The sequence below is a fragment of the Alternaria atra genome (assembly GCF_907166805.1).
Source record: "Alternaria atra isolate CS162 genome assembly, contig: 35, whole genome shotgun sequence".
Lineage (NCBI taxonomy): Eukaryota > Fungi > Ascomycota > Dothideomycetes > Pleosporales > Pleosporaceae > Alternaria > Alternaria atra.
This window is the reverse complement of record NW_025091334.1, coordinates 1,661,421-1,671,593: the sequence shown is the minus strand read 5'-3', so window position 1 is coordinate 1,671,593 and position 10,173 is coordinate 1,661,421. Positions and strand designations below refer to the sequence as shown.

The 10,173-nt window shown below is 52.8% G+C and overlaps 1 protein-coding gene across 1 annotated transcript in view; it reads left to right on the top strand.

Annotated features, from left to right (window-relative positions):
- The window catches only part of ALTATR162_LOCUS11454 (uncharacterized protein), a gene marked incomplete at both ends in the record, with an annotated part of 29,873 nt that extends 20,066 nt beyond the window's left edge, over positions 1 to 9,807 (top strand). Inside the window, 2 exons of the mRNA XM_043319096.1 lie at positions 43 to 8,031; positions 8,089 to 9,807. Of these exons, the coding sequence (XP_043175031.1) occupies positions 43 to 8,031; positions 8,089 to 9,807 (9,708 nt within the window). The remainder of the gene's footprint in view (positions 1 to 42; positions 8,032 to 8,088) is intronic.
- Positions 9,808 to 10,173: the final 366 nt, after the last annotated feature.

Here is a 10,173-nt window from a genome sequence, read left to right as displayed (position 1 = left end):
GCGGCAACACAACCTGATCTAAAGACATCTGATGATCTTCAGATACCTATTGAGGAGCTCTCAGTACCGTCACCTTCGAAGAAAGACAAGAAGAAGAACAAGAACAAGAAGGCGAAGGAGGAATTCGACACTACGGCACCGGCCGAAGATGTTGCCCTAGGATCACCACAAGAGCCCATTACCGAAGCCGTGCCGGCTCAACTGAACCCAGACATTGCTGAGCCGGTTGCTGAACCAACACCAGTTGGAGAGGTGCTCGTATCAAAGCCAGAAGATGTTGCCTCTGTTCCAGAGAATAACACCATTGAGCCGACAACAATCGGCGATGCTCAAGTGCCGATGATTGAGGATGTTCGCGAGGCCCGAAAGCTTGTGGAATCACTGCCTGAGCCAGAAGCGACCACAGAGCCTGTAGAACTGGCATCTCAAGTACCATTGCCAGAAGACCGTACCACCAGCCCGCCAACTGAGACGACCAATGATACACCGGTTGTACTATCTGACCTCGAGATCCCATCGTATGCTCAAGCCGATCAACTTCCAACAACGACCGTAGAGCAAAAGGCCTCAGTCGAAGTAGCTGATGACGTACTCTCGTCCAAGAAGGATAAGAAGAAAGCTAACAAGACGAAAGCGGAGACTTTGGATACCCTCACGACTATTGACGAAGCTACAGCGGAGTCTAAGGTTGAAGTTGTCCAAGACGTTGGCGCTAGCAGCAACGAATCAGCCACTCGGGATGCGCCAATTGATATGCCTCAGAATGATGCTGTGGTTGAGACATCTGTACGCTCGATCGACAGCGAATCTTCACTCAATGACAGTGCTCTTCCACTGCTTCTGATGCAGGAGATCAAGGAGGAAACCGAGAAGTCTGGTTCCACTACGCCTCTCGTTGAAAATATCCAAACCGTCTTGCCAGATACTACCCTAGAGCCTGCCGCCGAGCGTGTGAACGAGGGGGTGCAAGTCCCTGCGATACAAGATTTTCCCGTTGCACAGGATATCGTTATCGAAACTCCAATTGAGAAAGGTGTCAGCTTTGGTGGGTCTAACGCTATTGCCACCCCGGCACTTGTCGAAGAGCCGTCTACAGACACACCAGCAGTAGTTGTTGAATCTCAAGCCGGGGAGCTACCGTCGCCATCTATGTCAAAGAAGAAAAGCAAGAAGAAGAAGAGCAAAAAGACAGATGCTGCGACGCCAACTCTCGAAGCCCAACTTACAGCTGAGCCTGACCACGGTGCTACGGCTACCGAGGATATCGTGCCTCCCGTAGCCGAAGCACATACTTCTGTTGTACCAGCCATGAATAAGCAACCCACGGTAGAAGAGGCTGCGATCCAACCAGAGATTCCTTTACTGCCGGAAACAATTATCGAGACGCCTGCTACCGAGGCTGTATCTGCGGCCAGCGAACAGGGTTTGTCGCCACAGACGGCAATTGTAGAGGATGTCATGAATGAGACAGATGTGCAGGAGCCTGTTGTTGAACGCAAGCTCAGCAAGAAAGAAAGGAAGAAGGCTCAGAAGCAGGCCGCCGCTCTGGCTGATGAACCTATAATTGAAAGTGAGCTTGTTGTCGAGCCTGTTGTCGAGCCTCTCAGCGAGCCGACCACCGAGTTACCGATCGAGCCAACCATCGAGCCGTCCACTGAGCGAGCGACGGCAGAACCTTTGCCTGTGGCTGACAACTTTGACACTACTCTTGTTGAACCTACGCAAGAATCTGTTCCAGTGATTCAAGAGCCTGTTGTCGAGCATGAGGCTTCTCGCGGAGTACCGGAACCTGTGACAGAAGACCTTACCGTAAGGACGATTGAATCACTGCCTCAAGAGACAGCCGTAGAAGAAGTGATCGCTGCGAGCCCAAAAAAGAGTAAAAAGGCCAAGAAAGATAAGAAGAACAAGGCACAGCCTGTTGTTCTCGACCTTGCGAACGAGCCCGTCCGTGAGACATCCGAACTTCCTGGACAAACTCAAGCATCGGAAACGTTCGAGGTCGAGCCTGCCACCATTAATTTACCACAGTCTATCGGTTCAGAAGGTCAAGACGAGAGCATTCAACACACGAAACAGTTCGCCACGGTCCCGATCGAGGAGCCATCGAAAGAGCCAACAAAGACTGAGACTGAGCCTTTTGCTGCTGTCAGCAATGCTCCGGAGTTTTTCGACCAGCCTAGAAAGCCAGCTTCGTCACCAGAAACGGATATTGCTGTGCTACCGGAAAGCGTTCCATCGGACATTCCCGAAGTATTAGACCGTTCCGTCCCTGAAGCTGAGGGACCCATACCGACCGTGGTACCACCAATTGCAAAAGTTCTTGAGCAACAACCCTCTCAGGAGCTGTCCTCAGATATCGCGGCAGTCGCACCAGCTACCGTAGATCCCCTGCCACAGAGTGTGGAGGCCGAATCAATCTCCATACCTTCCTCATCTCAACCCGTCGACGAGGTGGCTCACGAATCGCAAGCGACCCAAGAAGTGATGGATGACCGTATTGATATTGTGATGGACTCTCCTCAGTCCAAGCGGTCGAAAAAGGAGAAGAAGGGCAAGAAGAGCTTCTTGGCATCTGAAAGCAGTACTCTGGTTGGAGCGTCAGCGGAACCAGTTACGATAGTGGATGAGATTAGGAATGTTCCGGAGACACCGTCTGAGAACACCGGTACTCAGCCGAGCATCGTTGAGTCGTCAATTCCGGAGGTTCCTGTGTACACTTCACCAATCCTAAAGGACGAAGTGTCTTTTGAGCCTTTTGATTCAACTACACCTATCAACGACATCCCGCCTGTAATCACCGCTGATGATCCGATTAAACAGACTGACGTTTTACCCACGATCACTGAAGGCACAAGGGAAGTGAAACGGCCTGCGACACCAGTCGAGGAGAGTGTACCGATCATCATGAAGGCCGAGCAAAGCCAAGTGCCCTATATCCCCGATGCTACGTCGAAAGATGCCCATCAAAGTCTTGGTGAGCAGCAGTCTATCGAGCCTATCGAGTCTCCTATCGCACGTCAAGAAGCCAGCCATGTTACCCAAGACGACAGCCTTCCAGCAAGCGAACTATCACCCTCCCTCAAAGTGATCCAGGACGAAGCTACTGATTTGCGACTTCGTGCTGAATCCCTTGATACAGAGCTCGCCAGGCGAGAAGACATCCATGAGCCCTCTACTACTGAGCCGACTTCTGTATTCGACATAGTCAAAAAGCTGGCAAAGAAGGATAAGAAAAAGGCAAAGAAGAGCAAGGACGATTCCGATACTATACCGACGACTCCTGTAGCCAAACCTGAGGTTGCGGTCGAGACGGGGGAGAGTGTCGAAACGCCTGCATTCGTATCTGCGCCTGCTTCGGTGGAGGAGCAAGTTGTCGAGGAGAGGGAAGCTGTTAACACACCCATGTTGGTAGAAGAGAACTTAGTCTCGACCGATGCGCCTTCCCGTGAGCTGAGCAAGAAAGAGGAGAAAAAGAAGGACAAGGAGCCTGCAACTAGCTTTGATGAGCCTCACGAAACATCAACGCAACCGATCGCGCCGATCGACGAGGTCTTAAAGCCAGTCATAGAACAGCCAAGGGAGGATCTACCGGTTGCCACTGAGCCTCTAGTCGGCACCATCGTATCCAGTGATACCCTTCAAACTATGCCGCCTATGCATACTGAGCGAATGGGCCCTGTTGAGTCACCTACGGTCGAGATGCTGCCCCCATCGACCGAAACTCAAGACGTCCAAGAAACAGTCGTGGAAGAGGAACCAGTGCCGTCGAGGAAGCTTAGCAAGAAAGACGAGAAGAAGGCTGAGCAAGTTACTGCGTTCAAAGACACACCAGCGCCTTTATCTGAGGATGTTTCCACCGCTACCGTGGCTGAGTCTCAAGAGGAAGCTTTCCCTGATTATACGGTAACTGCTCCAGTTCCAGCGCCTGTCGCCGTGGAGCCCCCTGTGATGAGCGTTGAGGCATCCATTAAGCTCGCTGTGGAGGAACTTCCCAATGTGCCGCGAACGTCAAGTCAACATGAGGAGGCACCGGTTCATACTCCAATCGCCATGCCAACAGAGACGACCAACGACAGCCTGCCACTGGTGGCTATTGAGCAACAAGAAACGATCCTCGAGGAGCCCTCCATTCCATCTCGGAAGCTTAGTAAGAAGGAGAGGAAAAGAGCCAAGCAGGATGCGCTAGCGGCGCAAGAGCTTGAAGCGTCCGCCACGAGAGATGCATCAGAGAAGGAACGCCACTTCCAAGAGCCAGCAGATGTCAAGCCTCTAGGCGCACCGACCGTTGAAGAAGAGACATTCAGACTAGAGCCGACTACTGTACCACGATTCGATGCGGAACCAGAATTCACAGTCACCGAGGTCCAACCAGAGCCTTTTAGAACCGACGTCCCCGTCATTACTCATCTTTCGGAAAGCACCCAGGAGGCTCGCAACATTGTTTCTGCCCACGAGCCAGAACAAGAGCCCGCAATTACTCCTGCTCTAGTACGCAAAGACAGCAAGGACAAGAAGAAGAGTAAGAAGCAGGATCCGATTGTTGACCAGGCTCCCCTGCCGAGATCTGATGGTGTGTTAATGGCCGAAGACGTTCGAGCCGAAGAGCGGTCGGTCAACCCATTGGATCCTATGAATCGTCAACTCCCGATCCCCGCAGTGGCTCCAGTTGAGCCCATTGAAGACGCGCCTGTCGCACCAGTGACGGAGGGTCGGCGTGACCTATTCACCAAGGTCGAGCTCCAAGAGATCATAATTCCAAAGGAGGTTTCGGAAGAACGTGTGACTGTCAAATCTCCCGCGATTGAAGCTACGCCCGAGGCTGAGACAATCACAACGACGGACCAAAAGCAGAAGCGCAAGTCAAAGACTGCTACTACGTCGGAGGAGGAGCCAGTCAGTGTCGCACCTATCGTTCCGGTCGAGGAGATAGCCGCCATACCTGAGTCGAACGTCGTACGTGAGACTACGCAGGACTTCCACCTAAAGGAGACTCAGAACAACGCCCTTCTTCTCGAAAACGCGCCCGTGACACCATCAGCGCCTGAGGTAGTGGCTGAAGTAGTTCCTAGCAAGCTAAAGGGGGTACATTCCAGGTCCAAATCCAGCGTTTCAATCCCTGATGTTCAGGCCAGAGCCACCGAACTCGACAACACTCCTCAGCAGCCACTGTTGCACAAGAAGTCATCCAAAAAGCACAAGTTAGCAGCCTTGTTTGAGCGCGGTGCATCGCAAGATGGTCCCACAGCGGAACGCAACTTGCGCAGGGAAGGATCTGGCAGTGTCAGAAATCTCGCCGAAAGATACGAGAGTCAATCCCGATCCGTTACACCTGTTCTACCCCCGTCCCCCGAAAAGCGTTATATGTCTCGATCTGTTACGCCGGTTCTACCCCCATCGCCTGAGAAGCGTCATGTGGCTCGAGTTGCGTCCCGTAGTCAACTTGGCTTAGCGTCACCAGTACGATCAGATTCGAAGTCACCAGCAAGAGAGATTGACTTTGCAGCCACCGTCGCGGCCAGTTTGCAAGAGTCTGGTTTTGATCCTGGAATCGTCATCAACGACAAATCTTTCCATCGCTCGAACTCTATCTCAGGAGTTCGTGACATTGCGCCAGATGATGACATTACCGCTGCAAAGGAGAGAGCCAGCAGATCTCGGCTCGGTAGCTTGAGCCGCTCTTCATCAGTTTCTGGCTCTCCAAAACTCCGACCACTACAGCCTGCCGGACCTGATGTCTTACCACCGATCGAAGTGGCAATGGCACCCATGGAAACTGCATCATTCGATCCGCTAGACGTGCTCAACGATCCTGCTTTTGCAGCACGAAAGTCACCTCCCGGTGTTCTTGAGGAGGCTGACCCTGATGAGTTGGCTGGGTCTTCAAGTCTTAGAAGAACTAAGAGCAAGAAGAAACGTCATCCTCTGCCAGAGATACCAGTAGATGTCGATATGATTAACACGCAAGAGGACACTTTGGTCGCACAGGCTAAAAAAGTCAAGAAGTCAAGAGAAGCCAAAGAACGGGCTCCACTTCAGCAAGACGGTGTTGAGTACGCAGCTGCAGAGACTCCGGCGATTGAGGCTCTCCAAGATGTGCCTCTTGCTGTTGAGACTCCAGTTGACTCCACAGTCCGCGAGGTTGAGCCTGTCCAGTCCGTGCCTCTAGTGCTGACCCGTACTGCTGTCCTCCCGGACGTACCAACACAAGCAACAAACATATCGGCTACACCTACTGACGTTGACGAGGGACACTCAAAAAAGCAAGAGAAGAAGGCGAGATCAAGGAAGACAGTCAAGGAGGAGGAACCTGCAGGCACGGAAGATGTTCCAATCCTACCAGTGACGTTCGATCAGGAGCCCCGCTCACTGACTGCTGAAGAGCCGAGGGAGTACCCATTTCCACAAGTGGTGTCACCGGAGGGGATCTCGAAGCAGCCGATGGAGGAATCGCGCAGGCGTGAATTAGAGGAAGAGAGGGATATGGATGCATGGGCCCCATCGACAAAAAAGAAGGGCAAAAAGAGCAGAAGAGTTGAAGAGAAGGCTGAGGAGGAGTCTACAACCACGATGGGAGACGTACCGCCAATTGAGACACGAGCTGCCGTTCATGAAGTCCACAAACGTAGGACCCATCCTGTATCCTTTGATGATGAGCGACCACACGAGAAGCGTCTACATACATCAGAGCCCACCCAAGAGCCTCAATTCGCCACCGAAAGAACAGCGTCACCCTCGCGTGTCGTCGTGCCAGAGCTCGCACATCTCCACGAGGACTCAAATAGGCGGGCGTCAAGTGCAGTACCAGCCAATGAACCATCATGGTCTTTTGCTGGAGTTCAGGACAATGTCGACCAAGCCCCCGCCACGCCACAACTGGAACAGCCAGCCGAGACGGTAGCACGTAAGCTGAGGCGTTCGAAGGAACCAAAAACTCCTCTGAGTGCATCAAAACGCTCAATTGCAAGTGATCGAGATGCAGAAAGCCCTGCTTTGCCATCATACCCAACGATTCCTAGCACGTCAACCCCGAGCGACGAGTACGCGACGAAGGAGCGATCCTCACACCTATTCGATTCTTCGCCATCAACGCGCGCATATGGCACTTCGCCAGCAGTTGCGCCGCAAACGCCTGCTCATGACACCCAGATGGTCGTTGAAACCCCGTCCAAAGATAACAGTGGATCGTCGCGAGCAGGTAAGAAACCGCGCGTCGAGTCGCACCATGGCCGGGCATCACCTACGAAGGAACTCACGCAGAAGGAGCCATACAAATCCTTGTTTGGTGATCCGAATGAGAAGAAGAGTGAGACCATTTCAGCACCCGTCGCAAAGCCGGAACGCACGAGCACGCCAGGCACCAAGCAACTTGAATCTATCACAGAAGTCAGTCCGGATGACACCACCACACACAAAAAGCCACGGTCCATAGCCGATGTGGGTGTGTCTGATCGAGGATTGAAGTCAGCCCGTCGCACCGAGAGTCTCAGGCAACTTTCTGATCGTCTGAGATCACCTCCGCCTAGCACACCAACACCCACAGGTCGCCGAAGTGTGCATTCCACAGTCGAAAACACAGCCGGAAGAGACTCGCCATGGCAACAAGTCAACGAGAGCGTAGATCGAACCATGACTCTCAGTCCCGCACGCCGTATGCCACGATCATCCCCAAGCGCAGACCCGTTGAAGCAGTACATTGCTGAGCAGCGGTCGCCAAGTGTTCAAAGCCAACGCTCTCTAAGTAACATTGCAAGATTGAGGTCTCCGGACCAAGAGCGACCTCTGAGCTCTTTGAGCAACCATTCCGAGCGTTCCTTGCGAAGAGTTGACCGACAAGTGTCAGGTGACCTGAGATCCGCCTCCAGGCTTGGCGCGGCCAGTGCGCAGGACGCTAAGAGCGCGCAACCCAATCTCTCAAGCACGGTGCTTGCGGCTGGAGCAGCAGCCATCGCAGGTATCGCCGCCCCACCAGTTTACGACCCAGTCCGGGGTACAGGTAGAGGTCGCCGGACCAGTATGGCCGAAACCTTTGTAAGTGGTTTGATGTTGTTGTGACGCTCGTTTCCTGTTACTGACTGTGTTTTACAGGAAGCATGGGGTGAAGCCCAAAGGTCCCCTAGCTCGCCCTCACGTCCACCAAGTGTGCGCAAACGTCAAAGCATGCAAATCATGGATTTGCAGACTCAACTCGACCAACTAGCTGCGCAAAATCAAGCTGTCGAGGATGCTAAGGTCAAAGCTGAGGAGGCCTTGCAGGCTGCACAACATCAGCGCCAGGTTGACGAGCAGCTAGTAGCTGAAGAGGTAGAAGCACGTGACCGTCAGATTCACCAACGGGATATCGACATTGCGCAACTCAAAGATACGCTCCAACGACTACAAGAAGAGATTGCACGTCTGAATCAACTCAATAACGCACTAACAGACGCGAATCGCAACCTGACCAATGATGCGAATGAAAGATATGCGCACCTTCAATCCGAGGGCCAAATGGTGCATGAGCAATGGCAGTCATCACAACGGGAGTTGGAAAGCCTTCGTAATCAGTACGCTCAGCTTCAAGCTGAAGGCCAGGCCATGCAGCAGCAATGGCAAACATCACAAAGAGATTTAGAAGAACTTCGCCGCCAGCATACCCAGATGCAGCGAGGTTTGGCGGATGCGGTTCGCGACGAAGTCGGCGAGGCACTTGATGAGCGCAACGCCGAGATTGATCGCCTGACTGCAGAGCTTGCAACCGCACGCGAACAGATCAAGAACCTTCAAAAGCAGATCTTAGCTTCCAAGAAGCCCAGTGAAAGCTTCCTTACTGTCCGCGATGAGGATTACTTTGACAGCGCCTGTCAACAACTCTGTCAACATGTCCAGCAATGGGTGCTACGGTTCTCTAAGTTTTCCGACACTCGCGCCTGTCGCCTTTCGTCAGAGATCGCTGCTGACACTCGACTGGATGCGTCAACGCGCCAAAAGATCGACACTCGCCTGGATAATGCCATTCTCGATGGGTCAGATGTCGACGCGCTCCTGGCGGACCGTGTTAAGCGTCGAGATGTGTTCATGTCGGTGGTCATGACTATGATCTGGGAGTACGTCTTCACCAGGTACCTTTTCGGTATGGACAGAGAACAGCGCCAGAAACTCAAGGCGCTGGAGAAGACGTTGTCAGAAGTTGGCCCACCTCGCGCCGTGGCACAATGGCGAGCTATCACACTTACCCTTCTTGCGAGGAGAGAACCTTTCATGCAGCAGCGTGCCCAAGACACAGAAGCTGTCGTACACGAGATCTACAGCACGCTTTCGACGCTTCTTCCGCCACCATCGCATCTACAGAAGCAGATCCAGGAATCATTGCGCAACGTTATGCGCTTAGCAGTCGAACTATCAATCGAAATGCGCACCCAACGCGCAGAATACATCATGCTGCCGCCACTACAGCCTGAGTACGACACCAAGGGCGACCTAGTCGCCAAGGTCACGTTTAATGCCTCTCTGATGAACGAACGATCAGGCGAGACAACGTCTAACGACGAACTCGAAGCCCGTGGTGCAGTAGTCAAGGTCGTACTCTTCCCACTTGTTGTCAAGAAGGGCGATGACTTCGGCGAAGGCGAGGATGAGATTGTGGTCTGCCCAGCGCAAGTGCTGGTCGCAGGAACCAGGAGTAAGAAGGTCGTGAGAGTCATGAGTGGAGCTATGTCGATCAATCGTCCCGACTCACGAGGAAGTCGCATCAGTCGGGTAACGAGCGTCGCGCCTCCTGAGAGTACCATCATGGACTACGAGCAAGGCGGGAAGAACATGTTTTAGAGGAACGACCGATTGGGTTACACTTTTTTCTTTCCACATCATTCATATAGCGTGGGAGGATTCTGCATTTGGCGTTTGGGACGCGATACTTAATTATTTAATCACTTTACGACGTTTCCTATGTTTAGCATCCGGGATGATTTTTATATAGCATTGCTTGGAGCGGATATAGTACGATAGTAGGTTTAGTCACGATAGCTGAGAAGCTGCAAATAATAATCATTCCGCACATCACTTTGACCCTTTTGCGTTGATCACTTACACATGGCAACACCGATATCACGATAGACAGCGCTGGTTCCTCGGTTGTTCGCGCGATCAGGGACGCGTTAGCCTTGATTTAGCTGACCCCGCTCTACCTGGCGG